The sequence below is a fragment of the Balaenoptera acutorostrata genome, chromosome X, assembly GCF_949987535.1.
Source record: "Balaenoptera acutorostrata chromosome X, mBalAcu1.1, whole genome shotgun sequence".
Lineage (NCBI taxonomy): Eukaryota > Metazoa > Chordata > Mammalia > Artiodactyla > Balaenopteridae > Balaenoptera > Balaenoptera acutorostrata.
The window spans coordinates 63,000,281-63,025,325 of record NC_080085.1 but is presented as its reverse complement, the minus strand read 5'-3'; the positions used below and the strand labels follow the sequence as shown (position 1 = coordinate 63,025,325).

At 38.2% G+C, this 25,045-nt stretch overlaps 1 protein-coding gene across 4 annotated transcripts in view; it reads left to right on the top strand.

Annotated features, from left to right (window-relative positions):
• Positions 1-25,045, top strand: part of PHKA1 (phosphorylase kinase regulatory subunit alpha 1) — a 137,145-nt gene that overhangs the window by 11,636 nt on the left and 100,464 nt on the right. For all 4 annotated transcript variants that reach the window (XM_057537816.1, XM_057537815.1, XM_057537814.1 and 1 more), the window contains exons 5-7: positions 8,687-8,769; positions 12,544-12,624; positions 24,434-24,532. In XM_057537816.1, the coding sequence (XP_057393799.1) occupies positions 8,687-8,769; positions 12,544-12,624; positions 24,434-24,532 (263 nt within the window). The remainder of the gene's footprint in view (positions 1-8,686; positions 8,770-12,543; positions 12,625-24,433; positions 24,533-25,045) is intronic.

Below are 25,045 nucleotides of genomic sequence, written 5' to 3'. Positions count from 1 at the left end.
AAAAATTTCAACCTTGGTTAAGAGAGGCTTAGACAGAAGCTGATTGTAACTTACAGGATAGTGGCAGAGAAGCTCCACAGACCCTCTCCCCAGCAAAATAGCCATAAATGGTGAAATTTAATTTTATAAAACCAACCATTTAAAGTCACTGGAAATTGTCCTAAGGGCACACAGCAAGTGGAAAAACATTTATTCAAGGAAATCTAAATCTTAACAGTGAGAGAATATGGCATTTGGGCCACAACCTATTCCCTCCCCTGCCGCAAGGTCACCATGACAGAAGCACTACTTGAAGTGGTTGTAGCCAGGAGTACAAGGCTCCCTCTCCCCCCAGCTCCCAGTCTAGGGCTATGATATCTCCCTGAGAGAGGTACGTTGCCAGCATTTCTCACCATCCCCAGCTCTGTGTTGCAGAAGTTCTAGTCTAGCCAAGAATAATTAAGAGGTTTGGAACTCCCTTCCTACCCCCCAGTCCCACTCATGGAGTGGAAGCTTAATCCCAGGCAGAGCAGACCAAGAATAATAGGCCTGGCCCACCTTTCTAGTAGCATGGATGATGGGGCTGGCCATAAGAACAGAAAGCTCCATAGCTCCTCCCAAGAGAACTGACTTTATCTGGAACAGAGTGTGGGAAAGTTCGAGCCTAAGGGCACTCAAAAACAATTGAAGATTTTGGTTCTAAGAAATTGAGAGGAGGCTGATAACTCAATAATAAGAGCAGCAAGCTAACCCATACACTAGCTAGAAGTCTTAACAGAGAACCAAGGAAAGAGAGAGCTAAAAACAGCCCTCCTAGGGTTAGAACAAATTTCAAAGACTGGCATCAAAAACCACCTGAAATGGGGCCTGAATTTTTTTTTTATTAATAGCTACTTTATTTATTTATTTATTTATTTATTTATTTAGCTGTGTTGGGTCTTTGTTTCGTGCGAGGGCTTTCTCCAGTTGCGGCAAGTGGGGGCCACTCTTCATCGCAGTGCGCGGGCCTCTCACTATCGTGGCCCCTCCCATTGCGGGGCACAGGCTCCAGACGCACAGACTCAGCAGTTGTGGCTCACAGGCCCAGTTGCTCCGTGGCATGGGGGATCTTCCCAGACCAGGGCTCGAACTCGTGTCCCCTGCATTAACAGGCAGATTCTCAACCACTGCGCCACCAGGGAAGCCCTGGGGCCTGAATTTAATTGAATGAGATTGTGGAGCAATTTATGCCTTGGGGCATTGTACAATATAATAGAACAATCAGCTGGCAATTAGTGGAGATTAACATCTGGGAAAGATACCAACAGAGGCAGATATTTAATGGATCACAGAAAGAGACAGTCGCTAAAGCTAAAACCACTGTCTTCTTGGGGTGACAGTGTACATGTCCAAAGCAGCACCCTCTGAAGAACAACTTCAGAGGCTGCATACTATGGGGAAAATAAATTTCACCGAAATAATCCAAGTCACTAAACAAATAAACAGGTAAACAAAAAACAAGTCCCATAGGGGAGGGTATCAATATCTATAAATTCCTACAACATATTATCTATAATATCCAGTTTTCAGCAAAAATTTATGAGGCGTGCAAAGAAACAGGAAAGCCTGAGCCAACACAAGAAAAAAAGTGGGTAACAGAAGCTGCCTTTGAGAGGAAGCATATGTTGAACTTAGGAAACAAAGACTTCAAAGCAGTTACTATAAAAGTGTCCAGAAAGCTAAAGGACACCATGCTTAAAGAAGTAAAGGAATATATGATGATTGTATTTCGTCAAATAGAGAATATCACTAAAGAGATAAAAATGAAGCAAATGGAAAGTTGAAAATGAAAGATTCACTAGGGAGACTCATAGATTTGAGCTGGCAGAGGGGAAGATCAGCATACTTGAAGATAGATCAACAGATTATGCAGTCTGAAGAACAAGAAAAGATAATAAAGAAAAATGAATAAAACCCCAGAGAAATGTAGGACACCAACTCATGTAATAAGAGTACCAGAGGAGAGTAAGGAGCAGAAAATATTTTTAAAGAAATAATGGCTAAAAACATCCCAAATTTGATGAAAAACATTAATCTACATATCTAAGAAGCTCAAAGATCTCCAGGTAGGATAAACAGAGATTCATACCCAGAAACATCATAGTAAAAATGTTAAAAGCCAAAAACAAACATCTTGAAAGCACTATGAGAAAAATGACTTGTTATGTATAAGGGAACCCAAATAAGATTATCAACTGACTTCTCATCAGAAAAAAAGTGGAGGCCAGAAGGCAGTGGAATGATATATTCAAAGGGCTGAAAAAAGGACCTGTCAACCAAGAATCTTATATCCAGCAAAACTATCTCTCAAAAATGAAGTGAGATGAAGACATTCCCAGATAAACAAAGAGTGAGAGGGCTTCCCTGGTGGCGCAGTGGTTGAGAATCTGCCTGCCAATGCAGGGGACACGGGTTCGAGCCCTGGTCTGGGAAGATCCCACATGCCGCGGAGCAACTAGGCCCGTGAGCCACAGCTGCTGAGCCTGCGCGTCTGGAGCCCGTGCTCCGCAACAAGAGAGGCCGCAACAGTGAAAGGCCCGCGCACCGCAATGAAGAGTGGCCCCCACTTGCCACAACTAGAGAAAGCCCTCGCACAGAAACGAAGACCCAACACAGCTAAAAATAAATAAATAAATAAATTAATTTTAAAAAAAAGTCCACTTCTCTCTAAAAGTGTATAGAAATATGCAATTAAAGAAAAAAAAAAAGAGTGAGAGAATTTGTTGCTAATAGACCTACCTTACAAGAAATACTAAAAGAAGTTCTTTATACTAAAATCAGAGGACCGCAGACAGTAATTGGAATCCTCACACACAAAAAAAGAGACCACTGGTAAAAATCATTATAAAATATGATATAATTGCATATTTCTTCTTTCTAAACTGACCTAAAAATCAATTGTATAAAACAATATACTTGTATTATTGGGCTTATAGCATATAAAAATGTAAATATATTTGATAATATTAGAACTAAGGACGTGGGTGGGAGCAAAGCTATATTGAATTAAGGAAATGATACCAAATGGTAACTCAAATCCACAGGAACAAATGAAGAGAATCAGAAATGTTAAATTAGAAAGACATCCTGTGTTCATGGATCAGAAGACTTACTGTTAAGATAGCAACATTCCCCAAACTGATCTATAAATTCAATGCAATTCCTGTGAAAATCCCAGCTGTCTTCTTCGCAGAAATTGACAAGCTGTTACTAAAATGTATATGAAAATCCAAAGGACCCAGAATGGCCAAAACAACTTAGAAAAAGAACAAAGTTGGAGGACTCCCACCTTCTGATTTCAAAACTTACTTCCAAATACTGTGATGCTGGCATAAGGATAGACATATAGAATAACAGAATAGAATTGAGAGTCAAGAAATAAACCATCACATTATGGTTAGTTGATTTTTGACAAGGGTGCCAAGATAATTCAATGGGGAAAGAATGGTCTTCTCAACAAATGATGCTGGGAAAACCAGATATCCACATGCAAAAGAATGAAATTGGACTTCTTCCTCCAACACAGACAAAAACTAACTCAAAATGAATCATAGACTTAAATGTAAGAAGGAAAACTGTAAAAAGCTCTTAATCCTCTAAGTCTTCTATAACAGAATACTGCAGAATGGGTGGCTTAAACAGCAGAAATTTATTTTGTCAAAGTTCTGGAGGGTAGAAGTCCAAGATCAAGGCGTCAGCAGGGCTGGTTTCAGATGAACCCTCTCGCCTGTCTTCATATGGCCTTTTCTCTGTGTGTGTGCATTCCTGATGTCTCTTGTAATAAGGATACCAGTCCCTATTGTATAAGGGCCCCACCCTTATGACCTCATTTAAACTGAATTGCCTCTTTAAAGGCCTTATCTCCAAATACAGTCACATTGGGGGGTTAGGGCTTCAACATGTGAATTTTGGGGGAACAAATTCGAGTTTATAACAAACACTTAGAGGAAAATACAGGAGTAAACCTTCCTGACCTTGGGTTAGACAAGGCCCTGTTAGATATGACACCAAAAGCATAAGCAACTAAAGAAAAAATAAATTGGAATTTATCAACTTAAGATAAACTTTTGTTTATCAACTTTTGTGCTTCAAAGGACCCCTGTAAGAAAGTAAAAAAACAACCCACAGTATGATAGAAGATATTTGCAAATTGTATATCTGATAAGAAACTTGTATCTAGAGTATATAAAGAACTCTCACAACTCAATAATAAAAAAATAACCTAATTTGAAATGGGCCAAGAATATGAATTGACATTTCTCCAAAGATATTCACGTGGCCAATAAGTACATGAAAAAATGCTAAACATCATAAGTCACTAGGGAAATGCAGATGCAAACCATAATGAGATACCATGTCACACCCTCTGGGATGGCTATAATCAAAAAAACAGAAAATAACAAGTGTTTCTGAGGATATGGAGAAATTGGAAGCTTCATACACTGCTGATGGGAATGTAAAATAGTACAGCCATTTTGTAAAACACTCTGGCAGTTCTCACAAGGTTAAACAGAGTTACCATATGATCTAGCAGTTTCACTCTTAGGTATATACTCAAGAGAAATGAAAACATGTTCACTCAAAAGCTTGTGCACATACATGAATGTTCATAGCAGCATTGTTTATAATAGCCAAAAAAAAGGAAGCAACCTAAATGTCCATCAACTAACTACTCATTGGATAAATAAAATGTGATATATCTGTACAATGGAATATTTTTTAGCAATAAAAGGAAATGAAGTACTGATATGTGCTACAACATGGGTGAACCTTGAAAACATTATGCTAAGTGAAAGAACCCAGACATGATGTGTCACATATTGTATGATTGCATTTATATGAATATCTATTAAGGCAAATCTATAGAGACATAAAGAAGATTAGTGATTGCTCGGCAGGAGGTGGGGTAGGGGAACAATGGGACAAGTGTTGAAGGGAAATGGGGAGTGATGCTACAGATACAGGGTTTCTTTGGGGAGTGATGAAAATGTTCTAAAATTGGCTGATGATGGTTGCAGAACTCTGCATACCCTAAAAACCATTGAATTATATACTTGAAATGGGTGAATTGCATGGTATGTGAATTATATCTCAATATTGTTTTTAAAAATAAGGGAGAGAAAGGCTAAATTTTAGGTGAGTGCAAGTCAGTCTGTGGAGTAGAACACTGAGTCAGCCTCATTTCTCAAGCTCTGCATATTTTAGTGTGCTGTATACAGCACTGCCATCTTTGGCCTTACCCAAGCCCTACTTCATTTAACCTGTGTGTCTCACCTCCGCATCCTCTGTTCTACAAGCAACACCTTGGCTCCATAGAAGGGACAGGTCCTACATGTATGGCTTTGCTTCAAGAGACAGGTCCCTCTCCTGTGGTTAACAGGGTTGTTTAAGATCATTCAATAAATAATTATTGAACTCCTACTATTCAATATTGTTTAATACCATTCACATTAGTATGTGAAATACTTTTAGGGGCTATGTGAGATACTTTTGGGGACTTACAAATGTAAATAAGATTCCTTCAAATTCAGGTAAAGACTTATCTATGGTACAAGTAAAAAATAAGTTCATAAGAGCAAGAAAAATAAAATTCTGTGAAGCACTGAAGAGGGGAATCAATGAGAGCATCATAAGAGGAGATAGCATTTGAGCTGGGCCTTGAAAGAACAGTTAGGATTTCAAGATGTGGAGAAAGCTGTGTAAACAGAATATCATGAGCAAAGGGACAAATGGTAGACGTGTGGCATTTATATGGTATAGTGACTAGTTAGCTGTGACACAAGCCTAAGAGATGGACAAAACCAGTTTCACACCTACTGCCTTCTCTCAATCTCTGTTCAAGCACCTTGGCACACAGAGGTGACAAGATAAACCTATGAAGCTGATGTCCAATATTACTACCTCTCTTTTCTTTTTTCCTCTCTATCCAAGAAGTTAAGGTAGGTCATTACTGCTACAAGAAAGACCCTTTGCTGCTGATGCTGCCCTGTGCTGTGGTTGCTGTTTTGACAGAGGCACGGATCAGGAGGAGTTTGTAATCTGATGATCTGAATCATATAGTCCTTTTTAATTTTAAAGTTAGAGTTCTGTGATTTAAAATATTTGTCAATAGATCAAAGATTTAAATGCAAGAAAAGAAATGGAAAGTACTAGAAACATTCATGGGATAAAGCTTTTTAATAAAAGCTTCTGAGAAGAAAAATATACTGTAAACAAAATCAAAGTTCAAACAAACTAGGAAAAATACTTGCCACACATATGATGGGCAAAAGTCTAATTTCCTTAATATTATTAATATATTAATAACAGAAGGACCAGCAATTCAATAGAAATTGGTGAAGGACATGAAAAAACAAACTGTTCATAGGAAAAGAAATACAGTTGGCTTATAAACATAAGAAAAGACAACCTTACTCAAAAAAGCTACGCCCAGTTTCCGGATGCCTACAGGAAGGAGCTCTTTGACAAGACCAACAAACACCACTTCTTACACAGCCTGGCCCTGTTAGGGGTGCCCCTGTGCAGAAAGCCCCTCTGGGCCGGGTTACTGCTAGCTTCTGGAACTACCTTATTCTGCACCACGTATTACTACCAGGCTCTGAGTGGAGACCCCAGCGTCCAGACTTTGGCCCCTGTGGGAGGGAGCCTGCTACTCTTGGGCTGGCTTGCCTTGGCTCTTTGAGCTTCCTTGTGTTTAATTTCTGGGTATTTCTTTTTAGAAGTGGAGCAGGGAGTAGATTAAAAGAGAAAGGCAAAGAAAAAAAAAGAAAAAAGCTACAAATTAAAGTGCAAGGAAATTCTATTTCTCGTCCATTAGAATGGTAAAGATCAGAAACTTTTATTAAAGCCTATGTTTACAAAATGTGTTGGAAAAAGGCAGGCAGTGCTAGTTGGTATGTAAACTGTGGAATTTCTTTGCAGAATAACTTGGTGATGATCATCAACATTTAATTGTACATGTGGTGAAGTATTTAGAGAGAAGTGTACCCATATTTGCAGCTTAACTGTGAAATGTATCAAAAAAATAAGGTGGACTGTTGCATGGATATATATGTGATTAAAAAGTATAGTAAAATGTTAATGGTTGAGTCCAGATGGTGTGTAAAATCTACAGGTGCCATGTAAAATTCTTTCATTTTTTTGTCTGAAAATATTCAAAATAAAATGTTGGGAAAAATGTATAAATCTGTGACTCCGCAGTTAAGAATTTACCTTGATATACTGGTGCATGTGCCCAAAGATGTAAATACACAGATATTCATTGCAGCATTGATTGTAGTGATAAAAGATTAGATACAACCTAAATGTCTTTCAGTAGGGAACAGGTTACATGAATAGCCATTCAGTAGAATGCTATGTAGCCATTAAAAAAATGAGGCAGATATATTTAAAATTGTCTCCAAGTTATATATGAAAAAGGCAAGGTGCAGCATAGTATACTACTCTTTTTTTTTTTTTAAAGGATTTTCTTATTTATTTATTTATTTATTTATTTATTTTTGGCTGTGTTGGGTCTTCGGTTCGTGCGAGGGCTTTCTCCAGTTGCGGCAAGCGGGGGCCACTCTTCATCGCGGTGCGGGGACCGCCCTTCATCGCGGTGCGCGGGCCTTTCTCTATCGCGGCCCCTCCCGTCGCGGGGCACAGGCTCCAGACGCGCAGGCTCAGCAATTGTGGCTCACGGGCCCAGCTGCTCCGCGGCATGTGGGATCTTCCCAGACCAGGGCTCGAACCCGTGTCCCCTGCATTAGCAGGCAGATTCTCAACCACTGCGCCACCAGGGAAGCCCTATACTACTCTTTGCATAATTTTTGTATATGCATAATGTATCTCTGAAAGGATACAGAGGAAACTGGTAAGACTGGTTTCTCCCAGAGGAGATTTGGCAGGGTGGGAGTGATGTGATTCTGGGTGGGGGAAAAACTTTCACTGTATAATTGTTGGTATTTCCCTCGATGGCAGGGGAGGGGAAAGGATCATATTGTACATATTTGTTAGGATCATATTGGTTAGGAACTCAGTCTCTGGAGTGAAACAGAAGTTGATAGTCAATTGAGTCCTGGTTCCACTATTTATTAGTTACATGACTTTAGGCAAATATTTAACTTCTCTAAGCCTCAGGCAGAAAAGAGAGGTACCCACCTCTTAGGGTTGTTTTGAAAATTGAATGTATGATTCATGCAAAACATTTTATTTATAAGCCCTGTCTTTATATAGCTTATATTTAGAATAATCATCATTTTTACTCCCCAAAATATGGTTTTGAGTTCTTAAAATCATGATCTTTATCTACTTCTTAGTATTTAGACTCCCTCCAAATCTTCTTTGAAATATTTGTCTTTCTTTTTCCAGACGCCTAGGTTTGTACAGTTAAACACAGCACAAATTAGTTACCTGTAGAATTAGGAGTCTGATACTTTCCATTAAAGCCTACAAATAACAATTAAAATTCTTTCATGTTAAAATATGGTGGTATCTTACTTAGTTGAAGAGTAGCCTAGGACTGATTTGTGGTATTATTTTTATGTTTTAGGAATCAAAGTGTCTCCCATTATTCCTAAGCGGGAGTAGGATTATTTGGTAGTAGGGGGGTCAGTTAGTCACTGTGGCTGCCTGTAAAGCCTGTAGTGATAATTGACTAGCTCTATATCTTTATTCTCTTTTTCCTCAGGACTTCATATCATCCACAGCCTAGATGAAGTTAATTTCATACAGAACCTTGTGTTTTACATCGAAGCTGCATATAAAACTGCTGTAAGTACTCATCTTGGAATGAATTTTAAACATGTGATGTTCTTAAAATACTGAACAACCTAATCCTTCTCTTAATGCTGCCCCTCATAGTGAACCAATCTATAACGCTTCTGGCAGAAATTGCCTTCAGCCTCTTTACTAAGCTCTGTCGTCCTCTGTTTGCCTTTTCCCCAAGGGATTTACAGAGGCAGGAGGGTCAAGGTGCAATGCCTTCATTCCTTTCAAACTCTGTAATACTTCATGGTATGTATTGGACAATCTGGGGCTAAATTGTGGTCTTATTTTAATGTTTGTGGTTAAATGGGAGCAAGATGGCTAAGGAGTATTATGGGTCAGTTAGCTACTTAGAAATAAAATTTAGTCATGTATTTAGTATCTGTAGACATTGATTCAGCGCTTACTATACAAAAATAGTTACTCTTTCTTATGACTACATATGAGGTAGGTTTTTATTGTCATAATATATTTAACATCTCTCTCAGGGTTTGCTGTTCTTCATTGCATGATGTTCATTGTATTGAAAGTGGCTGTGTCATAAGTAGTCCAGTTTTTTTTTAGCAGTTTAATTGTTTTAGTTTGGTTAGTTGTTTTTTAGTTGTTACAGGTGTGAGGATAAATCTGCAACCTGTCACTCCATATTTACCAGAAGAATAATTCTAACATAGGCATATCTGATACAGACAGACATTATTTGTTGATGGATTGCTTTGTTTCCTGATACCATAGGCCTGCTGTGATCCAGGGTAAAAGCCAGTGTTCTCTGACCTCTCTGTTGCAGCCAAGGGTTGCAGCAGTAGAATTAATGATATTTGTGCCTTCTCATACTTTAATCTTTGCTGCACAAACTAGGGTAGAGCTGGGTTTAGGGGCAGATGAGACTCACCATGGGATAAATATGGCTTACCTTTCTGAAGCTCCATCTTTTGACTCAAAGATTTGATATTAAAAGTAATTTAAGGTAAATACCAAAATAAATATAGGTGTGTGTGCATATGGGTATTTCCAAGTTCTGTTCAATGAGAGGGCCTAGAAGCCTGATACCACAGTGACAATGAGGACCAGCATCCAAGTCTTGAATGTAACTATCATTCTCTAATAAAAGAAACCAGGATTCCTTGTAGAAGTGGTTGATTCCAGGGCTGGGGCAGGGAAAATACAAGATGAGACTGTATTTGGGCATCTTATAGTGACAAAAAGTGAGGAAGTGTTCAAAAAAATGGGGCATGTCAAAAGGGCACAGGAGCCAACCTAGAAGAACTCCCAGTGGCCAGAGCTGGAACAATTTGAGCAAAATAAATAATGACAACATTTTATTACAACCCAGAGAATAACCTAAATATCTATAAGTTTATACTGATGTAAGTAAATAGCTGAGTAAATAAATGAGGGAGAAAGGATAACTAACTCTTCCTTAGAGAAGAATTGCAGTTAATGAGTGTAGAGGTAATGAAGGAACTAGAAAATCACCATTGAAATCACCACTGTAATAATTGTTGCAGGCACAATTCACTGATTGATGCTAAATTAGTGGGTGGATGTTTGAGGAGAAACAAGATATTTGCACAATCGTAAAGTATCTCTCTGAAGATAATTTTTTTTAAAGATTTATTGATTGATTGATTGCTATGTTGGGTCTTCGTTTCTGTGCTAGGGCTTTCTCTAGTTGCGGCAAGCGGGGGCCACTCCTCATCGCGGTGCGCGGGCCTCCCACTATCGTGGCCCCTCCTGTTGCGGAGCACAGGCTCCAGACGCGCAGGCTCAGTAGTTGTGGCTCACGGGCCCAGCCGCTCCGCGGCATGTGGGATCTTCCCAGACCAGGGCTCGAACCCGTGTCCCCTGCATTAGCAGGCAGACCCTCAACCAGTGCGCCACCAGGGAAGCCCGAAGATAATTATTAATTACAGGCACACCTCATTTCACTGTGCTTCGTTCACTCTATTGCACTTCACAGTTAATTGTGTTTTTTTACAAATAGAAGGTTTGTGACAACCCTATGTCAAGCAAGTCTATTGGTGCAATTTTTCCAACAGCATTTGCTCATTTCATGTCTCTGTGTCACATTCTGGTAATTCTTGCAGTGTGTCAAACCCTCTACCAGCAAAGAGATTATGACTTGCTGAAGTCTCAGATAATGGTTAGCATTTTTCAGCAACGAGGTATTTTTAAATTAAGGTATGTGCATTGTTTTTTAGACATAATACTATTGCACACTTAATAGACTATAGTATAGTGTAAACATAACTTTTATATGCACTGGGAAAGCAAAAAAATCATGTGACTTGCTTTATTGCAATATTTACTTTATTGCTGTGGTCTGGAACTGAACCCACAATATCTCTGAGGTATGCTTGTAATTAGTATAGTAATACAATAGTATAATAGAAAAATAGTAACAGTAGAATGGAGAAACTCTGCAGACACCACCTTAACCAAGTCATTAAGGTTAACATCACCAGTACCTCTGATACGATGTGCTAAGAAGGAGCATAATGTTTGTAGTATTCTAGTATTCTTGCCAAAAATGCATAACCTCAATCTAATCAAGAGAAGACATCAAGCAAACCCAAACTGAGGGAAATCTATAAAATATATGACCACTAATCTTCAGGAAGTGTCAAGGTCATGAAAGACAAGGCTTGAGAAACTGTAACTGACTGGAAGAGACTTAAGGAGGCATGACAAATGCAGCATGGTATTCTGGATTGGATCCTGGAATACATAGAAAGGCTATTAGTGGTGGGACTTCCATGGCAGTCCAGTGGTTAAGACCTCACCTTCCAATGCAGGCGGTGCGGGTTCGATCCCTGGTCAGGGAGCTAAGATCCCACATGCCTTGCGGCCAAAAAACCAAAGCATAAAACAGAAGCAATATTGTAACAAATTCAATAAAGACTTTAAAAATGGTCCACATCAAAAAAAAATCTTTAAAAAAAAAGGCTATTAGTGGGGAAAAAACGGTGAAATCCTAGTAAAGTCCATAATTTGGTTACTAGTATTTTACTAATGTAAATTTCTTCACTTTGACAATTGTACTGTGGTTATGTCAGGTATTAACATTAGGGGAAGCTGAGTGAAAGGTGTATGGGAACTCACTACTATTTTTGCAACTTCTCTGTAAATCTAAAGTTATTTGGAAATGAAAAGTTTTTAAAAAGTAATTTTAAATGTTATCTTTGTATTATCGAGGGACCGTATAGAACCATGGTTAAGAATGTAGGCTTTGGAGCACTTGGACTCTAATCCTAGCTCTGTTATTCATTAGCTATGTGACCTTGGGTGAGTCACTTGACCTCTCTTTGCACCTCAGTTTCATCATCTATAAAATGTAAAGATTAAGGAAGATACTATAATAATGTAAAGTGCATAGGTAAGTGCATGGTACATTGTCAGTGCCAATAGAGAGTAAAATTAGAATGGATGTTTAAGATAAAATACTTGGATGATGTTTAGGCTCTGTCTCCTAGACCCCCTAGGTGTCTGCTTTGATGAAAAATTTTGAGAAGTACCTCTTTAGATGAACTAAGTTACAGTTCTTAGTCCTGATCAGCTGTCAAGATATCTTCTAACTTCTTGGAGGCCCCGATAGAATTTAAAGCTACTGAGAAAATAGCTACAGGGGGAACCCAACTCATTGGCCTCTCCTTAATAAGCATTGTGGGTAAACGTATGTATGGCGAGTTAGCTAATACTTGTGCCTTTTATTCAAGGTTTGTATATCTAGTAAGCGTTTAGTAGTGATGATTTGCTAATGGTGTGTTGGTTATTTTATGCCAGGACTTCGGGATATGGGAACGTGGAGATAAGACCAACCAAGGAATCTCAGAATTGAATGCCAGTTCAGTTGGAATGGCAAAGGTAATTTTCCTTGCTTTGTTTTTACCAAGTGTGGGATAAGGAAGTCTGATACACCTTTGCCATAGATAAAGCCTTAACATGAATGTGGACCATCATCAAATTAATTGGTCTTTTAAACCATAGGCAGTATTCAGAGTCTCCAATATAACTATGGACATGTAGGTGAAGACTTCTTTCATAAGCTCCAGATTTGTATGTACAACTGCTTTTGTAGCATATCTCTATTTACATATCACATAAAGACCTCAGAAAACATATCTTAAACTAAACTCATCATCTCTATCACTACAAAAACAAACAAAAGGAGGCTTTTTTTCCTTCCATACACCAGTTGACAAAGCTTGATATCAGGGAACCATCTCTCAATCCTCCACCCCCCTCACTCTCCTGCATCCCCTATATTGTTATCTTCATCATCATTATTATGTTCCACTTGGCTTCATCTTTTCCTCCCACTGCTACTGCCTTAATTTCAGCTTTTATCTCTGGAAACAGCAAGAAGGCCTAAAATAGGATAGTAGGAATAGGATCAAACATATCCATTATAAAGATAAATACACATGGCTTGATTTGTTTCCCCTACCTAAAGGCAAAGACACAGATTGATTTAAAAAACGAAGACAGGAAATCCAGTCTATACCTATACCACCTCTAAGAGCTCTAAGACGACAAATTGCTACGGAAAGATTAAAAACAGAAGGATGGACAAAGTGTGGCCAAAATAAGCAAAAAAGAGTATGGGTGACTATGTGAATTCAAATGAAGTAGAATTCAAAGCAAAAAGTATTACATGGAACAAAGAGGACAAGGAGGGTCCAGATAGAAGGCACAGCCTACAATGAGAAAGTCTGGCCTGGAATGTAGTTTCAATTAATACAGAGCAAAATGTATTAGAAATACAAGGCAAAATAGAAACAGTTATAAAGGGACAACTTAACAAAAGCCACTGCTAGGCTATGACAGATAAAATAAACCAAAAATAAGTTCATAGAAAATTTAAACTATATAATTAATGTGGTTGAATTAATAAATTTATATAGAACTTTGTCCCTACAAAATATTTATTCCCTAGGTAACCTTTTTCTTTTTTATGTATTTTTAATTACCAAAGTGATACAGATATTGAGCTTATTTTTAAAAACTAAACCCTACTCTATTTACCTCTGTGTAACCTGATTTTTTAAATTCAACAATCTCACATTTCACTGAACAACATAACCAAACATCCTCTTTCATACAGGTAATCTAATTCATTCTTTTCAGTATTTAATAATTACTTCGTTGATGATAATGCTTTAGTGCAGATCCTTGTACATATATCCTGGTGAACTTGCACAAATAGTTTTGTAGGATAGATTCCTAAAAGTGAAACCATTGGGTTAAGGGATATACACTTTATTTTTTTTTAATGTATTTATTTATTTTTGGCTGCATTAGGTCTTTGTTGCTGCGCGTGGGCTTTCTCTAGTTGCGGCAAGCGGGGGCTACTCTTCGTTGTGGTGCGCGGGCTTCTCCTTGCAGCAGCTTCTCTTGCTGTGGAGCACAGACTCCAGGCGCGCAGGCTTCAGTAGTTGTGACGTGTGGGCTCAGTAGTTGTGGCGCACAGGCTATAGAGCGCAGGCTCAGTAGTTGTGGAGCACGGGCTCAGTTGCTCCGTGGCATGTGGGATCCTCCCGGACCAGGGATCGAACCTGAGTCCCCTGCATTGGCAGGCAGACTCCTATCCACTGCGCCACCAGCGAAGTCCCTGCTTTCTCTTTCTATTTACACATACACATTATTTTTTTTGAACCAGTTGAGAGTAAATTGCAGACATGATCCCTCATGTCTTGTAAATACTTCAGAGTGAATTTCCTCAAAGACTGTCCCATAACCATGGTGCAATCATCAAAATCAGGAAATGAACACTGGCATTATACTACAACCTAATCCAAAGACCCCATTCAAATTTCTTTAATTGTCCCAATAATATCATTTATAGCAAAAAACAAAAACAAAAACAAACAAAAAAACCCTTATGATCCAGGATCCAATCCAGGATAACATGTTACGTTTACTTGTAATGTCTCTTTGGGCTTCTTTAACCTGATAATACTTTAGACTTTACTCACCTTTTATGACCTTGGCATTTTTAAAGATTGTTTTATAGAATGTCCTTCAATTTGATTTTGTGTGATATTTCCTCATGATTTGATTCAAGCTATGCATTTTTGGCAAGAATACCACAGAGGTAAGATGTGTCCTCAGTACATAATCAGGAAGTACAAGATGTGGATTTGTCCCATTACTCTTCATGTTAAGTTTAATGGCTTCATTAAGATGGTATCTGCCATATTTCTCTGCTGTAAATTTGCTTTTTTTCCCTCTCGTAGTGAATAAGTATTTTGTGCCTGCATGATATCTGCTTAACCCATTAGGTCTCAGTTTAGACATTTCTCCAGGGAAGCTTTCCAGAACTACTTGCTATCCCAAAGACTAAGTCAGTTCTGCCTCACAATTGAGGAACTACAAATAACTGATAAATACTTGAAAGAATATTCAAACTTATTAGCAAATTAATGTAACAGAATCACCATTTTTCTATCAAATTAGGGAAAATTTCTAAAATAATACCTGGTTTGCATTAAAAAAGGTTGTATCATACACTGCTGGTGATAGTTATATTGGTACAACTTGCATGAAAGCGAATTTAGCATTATGTCCTAAAAATTGTTTATATCCTCTACTTCAGGGAATTAATGCTTAGAAAATAACTCATTCTACTCTGTTTGTATGAGTTTGACTTTTTTAGGTTCCACATATAAGTTATATAATACAATATTTGTCTTCCTCTACCTGCTTATCTCACTTAGCATAATGCCCCCAAGGTACATCCATATTGTCGCAAATGGTAGGTTTTCCTTCTTTCTTTTTGAATTTTATTTATTTTTTTCTACAGCAAGTTCTTATTAGTTATCCATTTTATACATATTAGTGTATATATGTCAATCCCAATCTCCCAATTCATCACACCACCAACACCACCCCCCACCACTTCCCCCCTTGGTGTCCATACTTCTCTTCTCTACATCTGTGTCTCTATTTCTGCCCTGCAAACTGGTTCATCTGTACCATTTTTCTAGGTTCCACATATATGCGTTAATAAACAAAAAAAAATTTGTTTTTCTCTTTCTGACTTACTTCACTCTGAATGACAGTCTCTAGATCCATCCACGTCTCAAAAAATGACCCAATTTCGTTCCTTTTTATGGCTGAGTAATATTCCATTGTATATACGTACCACATCTTCTTTATCCATTCGTCTGTCGATGGGCATTTAGGTTGCTTCCATGACCTGGCTATTGTAAATAGTGCTGCAGTGAACATTGGGGTGCATGTGTCTTTTTGAATTATGGTTTTCTCTGGGTATACGCCCAGTAGTGGGATTGCTGGATCATATGGTAATTCTATTTTTAGTTTTTTAAGGAACCTCCATACTGTTCTCCATAGTGGCTGTATCAATTTACATTCCCACCAACAGTGCAAGAGGATTCCCTTTTCTCCACACCCTCTCCATCATTTGTTGTTCGAAGATTTTCTGATGATGCCCATTCTAACTGGTGTGAGGTGATAACCTCATTGTAGTTTTGATTTGCATTCCTCTAATAAATAGTGATGTTGAGCAGCTTTTCATGTGCTTCTTGACCATCTGTATGTCTTCTTTGGAGAAATGTCTATTTAGGTCTTCTGCCCATTTTTGGATTGGAGTGTTTGTTTCTTTAATATTGAGCTGCATGAGCTGTTTATATATTTTGGAGATTAATCCTTTGTCCGTTGTTTCATTTGCAAATATTTTCGCCCATTCTGAGGGTTGTCTTTTCATCTTGTTTATGGCTTCCTTTGCTGTGCTAAAGCTTTGAAGTTTCATTAGGTGCCATTTGTTTATTTTTGTTTTTATTTCCATTACTGTAGGAGGTGGATCAAAAAAGATCTTGCTGTGATTTATGTCAAAGAGTGTTCTTCCTATGTTTTCCTCTAAGAGTTTTATAGTGTCTGGTCTTACATTTAGGTCTCTAATCCATTTTGAGTTTATTTTTGTGTATGGTGTTAGGGAGTGTTCTAATTTCATTCTTTTACATGTAGCTGTCCAGTTTTCCCAGCACCACTTATTGAAGAGACTGTCTTTTCTCCACTGTATATCCTTGCCTCCTTTGTCATAGATTAGTTGACCATAGGTGCATGGGTTTATCTCTGGACTTTCTATCCTGTTCCACTGATCTCTATTTCTGTTTTTGTGCCAGTACCTTACTGTCTTGACTACTGTAGCTTTGTAGTATAGTCTGAAGTCAGAGAGTCTGATTCCTCCAACTCCGTTTTTTTCCCACAAGACTGCTTTGACTATTCAGGGTCTTTTGGGTCTCCATACAAATTTTAAGATTTTTCTTCTAGTTCTGTAAAAAATGCCATTGGTAATTTGAAAGGGATTGCATTGAATCTGTAGATTGCTTTGGGTAGTATAGTCATTTTCACAATGTTGATTCTTCCAATCCAAGAACATGGTATATCTCTCCATCTGTTGGTATCATCTTTAATTTCTTTCATCAGTGTCTTATAGTTTCCTGCATACAGGTCTTTTGTCTCCCTAGGTAGGTTTATTCCTAGGTATTTTATTCTTTTTGTTGCAATGGTAATTGGGAGTGTTTCCTTAATTTCTCTTTCAGATTTTTCATCATTAGTGTATAGGAATGCCAGAGATTTCTGTGCATTAATTTTGTATCCTGCAACTTTACCAAATTCATTGATTAGCTCTAGTAGTTTTCTGGTGGCATCTTTAGGTTTCTCTATGTATAGTACCATGTCATCTGCAAACAGTGACAGTTTTACTTCTTCTTTTCCAATTTGTATTCCTTTTATTTCTTTTTCTTCTCTGATTGCCGTAGCTAGTACTTCCAAAACTATGTTGAATAATAGTGGTGAGAGTGGTCATCCTTGTCGTGTTCCTGATCTTAGAGGAAATGCTTTCACTTTTTCACCATTGAGAATGATGTTTGCTGTGGGTTTGTCGTATATGGCCTTTATTATGGTGAGGTAGGTTCCATTTATGCCCACTTTCTGGAGAGTTTTTATCATAAACGGGTGTTGAATTTTGTCAAAAGCTTTTTCTGCATCTGTTGAGATGATCACATGGTTTTTATTCTTCAATATGTTAATATGGTGTATAACATTGATTGGTTTCGTATACTGAAGAATCCTTGCATCCCTGGGATAAACCCCACTTGATCATGGTGTATGATCCTTTTAATGTGTTGTTGGATTCTGTTTGCTAGTGTTTTGTTGAGGATTTTTGCATCTATATTCATCAGTGATATTGGTCTGTAATATTCTTTTTTTGTAGTGTCTTTGTCTGGTTTTGGTATCAGGGTGATGGTGGCCTCATAGAATGTGTTTGGGAGTGTTCCTTCCTCTGCAATTTTTTGGAAGAATTTGAGAAAGATGGGTGTTAGCTCTTCTCTAAATGTTTGATAGAATTCACCTGTGAAGCCTTCTGGTCCTGGACTTTTGTTTGTTGGAAGATTTTAATCACAGTTTCAATTTCAGTGCTTGTGACTGGTCTGTTCATTTTTTCTATTTCTTTCTGGTTAAGTCTTAGAAGGTTATACTTTTCTAAGAATTTGTCCATTTCTTGCAGGTTGTCCATTTTATTGGCATAGAGCTGCTTGTAGTAGCCTCTTAGGATGCTTTGTATTTCTGCGGTGTCTGTTGTAACTTCTCCTTTTTCATTTCTACTTTTATGGATTTGAGTCCTTGCCCTCTTTTTCTTGATGAGTCTGGCTAATGGTTTATCAATTTCGCTTATCATCTCAAAGAACCATACAGGTCTTTTGTGTCCTTAGGTAGGTTTATTCCTAGATATTTTATTCTTTTTGTTGCAATGGTAAATGGGAGTGTTTTCTTAAGTTCACTTTCAGATTTTTCATCATTAGTGTATAGGAATGCAAGAGATTTCTGTGCATTAATTTTGTATCCTGCTACTTTACCAAATTCATTGATTAGCTCTAGTAGTTTTTGTTGACATCTTTAGGATTCTCTATGTATAGTATCATGTCATCTGCAAACAGTGACAGCTCTACTTCTTCTTTTCCGATTTGGATTCCTTTAATTTCTTTTTCTTCTCTGATTGCTGTGGCTAAAACTTCCACAACTATGTTGAATAACAGTGGTGAGAGTGGGCAACCTTGTCTTGTTCCTCATCTTAGTGGAAATGGTTTCAGTTTTTCACCATTGAGGACGAGGTTGGCTGTGGGTTTGTCATATATGGCCTTTATTATGTTGAGGAAATTTCCCTCTATGCCTACTTTCTGCAGGGCTTTTATCATGCATGGGTGTTGAATTTTGTTGAAAGCTTTCTCTGCATCTATTGAGATTATCATATGGTTTTTCTCCTTCAATTTGTTAATATGGTGTATCACGTTGATTGATTTGCGTATATTGAAGAATCCTTGCATTCCTGGAATAAACCCCACTTGATCATGGTTTATGATCCTTTTAACGTGCTGTTGGATTCTGTTTGCTAGTATTTTGTTGAGGATTTTTGCATCTATGTTCATCAGTGATGTTGGCCTGTAGTTTTCTTTCTTGGTGACATCTTTGTCTGGTTTTGGTATCAGGATGATGGTGGCATCGTAGAATGAGTTGGGGAGTGTTCCTCCCTCTGCAATATTTTGGAAGAGTTTGAGAAGGATAGGTGTTAGCTCTTCTCTAAATGTTTGATAGAATTCGCCTGTGAGGCCATCTGGTCCTGGGCTTTTGTTTGTTGGAAGATTTTTAATCACAGTTTCAATTTCAGTGCTTGTGATTGGTCTGTTCGTATTTTCTATTTCTTCCTGTTCAGTCTTGGCAGATTTTGCATTTCTAAGAATTTGTCCATTTCTTCCAGGTTGTCCTTTTTATTGGCGTAGAGTTGCTTGTAGTAATCTCTCATGATCATTTGTATTTCTGCAGTGTCAGTTGTTACTTCTCCTTTTTCATTTCTAATTCTATTGATTTGAGTCTTCTCCCTTTTTTTCTTGATGAGTCTGGCTAATGGTTTATCAATTTTGTTTATCTTCTCAAAGAACCAGCTTTTAGTTTTATTGATCTTTGCTATCGTTTCCTTCATTTCTTTTTCATTTATTTCTGCTTTGATTTTAATGATTTCTTTCCTTCTACTAACTTTGGGCTTTGTTTGTTCTTCTTTCTCTAGTTCCTTTAGGTGGAAGGTTAGATTTTTTATTTGAGTTGTTTCTTGTTTGTTGAGGTAGGCTTGTATAGCTATAAACTTCCCTCTTAGAACTGCTTTTGCTGCATCCTATAGGTTTTCAGTCTGTATGTGTCCCTAGGTCTAAAGTGGGTCTCTTGTAGACAGCATATATATGGGTGTTGGTTTTGTATCCATTCAGCAGGCCTGTGTCTTTTGGTTGGAGCATTTAATCCATTCACGTTTAAGGCAATTATTGATATGTATGTTCCTGTGACCATTTTCTTAATTGTTTGGGTTTGTTTTTGTAGGTCCTTTCCTTCTTTTGTGTTTGCCACTTAGAGAAGTTCCTTAGCTTTTGTTGTAGAGCTGGTTTGGTGGTGCTGAATTCTCTTAGCTTTTGCTTGTTTGTAAAGCTTTTGATTTCTCCATCAAATCTGAATGAGATCCTTGCCGGGTAGAGTAATCTTGGTTGTAGATTCTTCCCTTTCATCACTTTAAATATATCATGCCACTCCTTTTTGGCTTGTAGTGTTTCTGCTGAGAAATCAGCTGTTAACCTTATGGGAGTTCCCTTTTATGTTATTTGTAGTTTTTCCCTTGTTGCTTTCAGTAGTTTTTCTTTGTCTTATTTTTTGTCAGTTTGTTTACTATACGTCGCGGCGTGTTTTTCCTTGGGTTTATCCTGCCTGGGACTCTCTGTGCTTCCTGGACTTGGGTGGCTATTTCCCTTCCCATGTTATGGAAGTTTTCAACTATACTCTCTTCAAATATTTTCTCGGGTCCTTTCTGTCTCTCTTCTCCTTCTTGGACCCCTGTAGTGCGAATGTTGTTGTGTTTAATGTTGTCCCAGAGGTCTCTTAGGCTGTCTTCACTTCTTTTCATTCTTTTTTATTTATTCTGTTCCGCAGCAGTGAATTCCACCCTTCTGTCTTCCAGGTCACTTATCCATTCTTCTGCCTCAGTTATTCTGCTATTGATTCCTTTTAGTGTATTTTTCATTTCAGTTACTGTATTGTTCGTCTGTTTGTTTGTTCTTTAATTCTTCAAGGTGTTTGTTCTTTAATTCTTCCAGGTCTTTGTTAAACATTTCTTGCATCTTCTCGATCTTTGCCTCCATTCTTTTTCTGGGGTCCTGGATCATCTTCACTATCATTATTCTGAATTCATTTTCTGGAAGGTTGTCTATCTCCCCTTCATTTAGTTGTTTTTCTGGAGTTTTATCTTGTTCCTTCATCTGGTGCAAAATCCTTGGCCTTTTCATTTTGTCTATCTTTCTGTGAACGTGGTTTTTGTTCCACAGGCTGCAGGATTGTAGTTCTTCTTGCTTCTGCTGTCTGCCCTCTGGTGAATGAGGCTATCTAAGAGGCTTGTGCAAGCTTCCTGATGGGAGAGACTGGTGATGGGTAGAGCTGGGTGTTGCTCTGGAGGGCAGAGCTCAGTAGAACTTTAATCCTTTTGTCTGCTGATGGGTGGTGGTAGGTTCCCTCCCTGTTTGTTGTTTGGCCTGAGTCGACCCAACACTGGAGCCTACCTGGCTCTTTGGTGGGGCTAATGGCAGGCTCTGGGAGGGCTCACGCCAAGGAGTACTTCCCAGAACTTCTGCTGCCAGTGTTCTTATCCCCGCAGTGAGCCACAGCCCCCCCCCGCCTCTGCAGGAGACCCTCCAACACTAGCAGGTAGGTCTGGTTCAGTCTCCTATGGGGTCACTGCTCCTTCCTCTGGATCCCAATACCCACACTACTTTGTGTGTGCCCTCCAAGAGTGGAGTCTCTATTTCCCCCAGTCCTGTCAAAGTCCTGCAATCAAATCCCGCTAGCCTTCAAAGTCTGATTCTCTAGGAATTCCTCCTCCCATTGCCAGACCCCCAGGTTGGGAAGCCTGATGTGGGGCTCAGAACCTTCACTCCAGTGGGTGGACTTCTGTCATATACGTGTTATCCAGTCTGTGAGTCGCCCACCCAGCAGTTATGGGATTTGATGTTATTGTGATTGCGCCCCTCCTGCCATCTCACTGTGGCTTCTCCTTTGTCTTTGGATGTGGGGTATCTTTTTTGGTGAGTTCCAGTGTCTTCCTGTCGATGATTGTTCAGCAGTTAGTTGTGATTCTGGTGCTCTCGCAAGAGGGAGTGAGCGCACATCCTTCTACTCTACCATCTTGAACCAATCTCCTCCTTCTTTCTTATGGCTGAATGATATTCCATTATACAAACACACACACACACACGCAGAGGCAGGTGAGCACACACATACACCACATCTTCTTTATCCATTCATCTGTTGACGGACACTTAGATTGTTTCCGTACATTGTGAATGATGCTGCAGTAAACATAGTAGTGCATATATTTCTTTGATATCCTGTTTTTATTTCCTTTGGATATATACCCAAAAGTGAAATTGCTGGATCATATGGTAGTTCTAATTTAATTTTTTGAGTAACCTCCATACTTATTATTTTCCATAGTGGCTGAACCAACTTGCATTCCCCCCAAGAGTGTACAAGGTTTGCTTTTATCCATGTCCTCACCCATACTTATCTTTTTTATGATAACTATTCTGACAGATGTGAGGTGATATTGCATTGTGGTTTTGACTTGCATTTCCCTGTTGATTAATGATGTTGAGCATCTTTTCATGTACCTGTTGGCCATTTGTCTGTTCTCTTTGGAAAAAATGTCTATTCATTTCCTTTGCCCATTTTTTAATTGAATTATTTGGTTTTTTATTATTGAATTGTGTGAGTTCTTTATATATTTGGGATATAAACTTCTCATTATATATGTGGTTTGCAAATATTTTCTCCCATTCTGTAGGTTGCTTTTTCATCTTTTTGATTGTTTCTTTTGTTGTACAGAAGCTATTTATTTATTTATTTATTTATAAACCTCTTTATTGGAGTATAATTGCTTTACAATGGTGTGTTAGTTTCTGCTTTATAACAAAGTGAATCAGCTATACATATACATATATCCCCATATCTCCTCCCTCTTGCATCTCCCTTCCACCCTCCCTATCCCACCCCTCTAGGTGGTCACAAAGCACTGAGCTGATCTCCCTGTGTTATGTGGCTGCTTCCCACTAGCTATCTATTTTACATTTGGTAGTATATATAAGTCCATGCCACTCTCTCATTTCGTCCCAGCTTACCCTTCCGCCTCCCTGTGTCCTCAAGTCCCTTCTCTACGCAGAAGCTTTTTAGTTTGATGTAGTCCCCCTTATTGATTTTTGCTTTTGTGCTTATACCTTTTGGTGTCATATCTAAAAAATCATTGCCAAAACCAATGTGAAGGAGGAGTTTTGTGATATCCGGTCTTAATGTTTAATCCATTTTGAGTTAATTTTTGTGTGTGGTGTAAGATAGGGGTCCAATTTTATTGTTCTGTATGTGATTATCCAGTTTTCCCAAAACTGTTTGTTGAAGAGACTATCATTTTCCCATTGAGTGTTCCTGGCTCCTTTATCAAATATTAATTGACTGTAAATGCAGGGGTTTATTTCTGGGCTCTCTATTCTGTTTCATTGGTCTATGTGTCTAGTTTTATGCCTGTATCATACTATTTTAATTACTATACCTTTGTAGTATAGTTTGAAATCAGGAAGTGTGATGCCTTCAGCTTTGTTTTTCTTTCTCATAATAGCTTTGGCTATTTAGGGTCTTTTGTGATTCCATACAAATTTTGAGATTTTTTTTATTTCTGTGAAAAATGCCATTGGAATTTTTATACGGATTGCATTGGATCTATAGATGAGTTTGGGTAGTATAGACATTTTAACAATATTAATTCTTCTGATCCATGAGCATGGGGGTATCTTTCCATTTGTTTTTGTCTTAAATTTCTGTCATCAAAGTATTGTAGTTTTCATTGTACAGATCTTTCACCTCTTTGGTTAAATTTATTCTTAAGTATTTTATTGCTTTTGATGCTGTTGTGAATGGGATAGTTTTCTTTATTTCTTTTTTAGATGTTTTGTTGTTAGTGTACAGAAAACACAATTGATTTCTGTATGTCGATTTTATATCCTGTAACTTTACTGAATTTGATTAGTTCCAACAGTTTTTTGGTTGAGTCTTTAGGGTTTTCTATATATGAGATCATATCATCTTCAAATAATGACAGTTTTACTTCTTCATTTCTGATTTGGATGCCTTTTATTTCTTTGTCTTGCCCAGTTGCTTTAGCTGGGACTTCCAGTACTATGTTGAATAAGAGTGGTGAGAGTGGGCACCCTTGTCTTGCTTTAATCTTACAGGAAGACTTTCAATTTTTCACCACTGAGTAGAATGTTAGCTGTGGGTTTGTTGTATATGGCCTTTATAATGTTGAGGTATGTTCCTTCTATACCGAATTTGTTGAGGGGTTTTAATCATGAAAGTATGGCTGCAACCTCCATCTCAAGTGTCTCTGGGACAATATGGGAGACCAAAAAAACCCTCAGAGGCCCCTGGGAATAAAGAATGTTATTGTATTTTCTGTTCTGCTGAACATATTTAAAATGATATCATGTTCATTGATATGATACTGGGGTAGAGGGAGAAGAAATATACGCATTTATAATGCTAAAGTTGTCCTTTCCTTCTTTGTTCCTCAAAGGCAGCCCTGGAGGCATTAGATGAACTGGACCTGTTTGGTGTGAAAGGTGGGCCCCAGTCAGTTATCCATGTCCTAGCTGATGAAGTACAACACTGCCAGGTGAGAGAATAATGGACAATGTTATAGAAAAATGTATTTTTACTCAGACTCAAATTTAGCATGAGCTTTAGAATAAGGAGAACTGAATGAGAGTACATAATCTGATTTATTACCATGTACCAAAAATGTCTTATCAAGCATCCTATAGAGATAAACCCGATACAGCATGAGCTATAACAGAGATCATAGTCCTGTTCTCTCACTCAACGTTATAAAGTGATCCTATCACAGTATCTGGAATTCTCCACTATTATCGTATCAAGGGTATATGAGCTCTGCTCCTGAGTATCTCCTTTTCTAAATATCCCACGAGAACAAGAGGTGATCGATTTTGAGTGTTCTTCTTGATAGTGGCTCTGAAACTTTCTCTTCTCCCCGGTTGGCCCTCGGGCTAGATGTTTGGAGATTAGACTGTTTAAGTGGTAAATGCATATCTTCAGTTTTGTTTAGGATTACTCTGTGTATTGAAAGAGTAAGGTTCTTGTCATTGACAAGATGGCCTTTCTTGTCTTC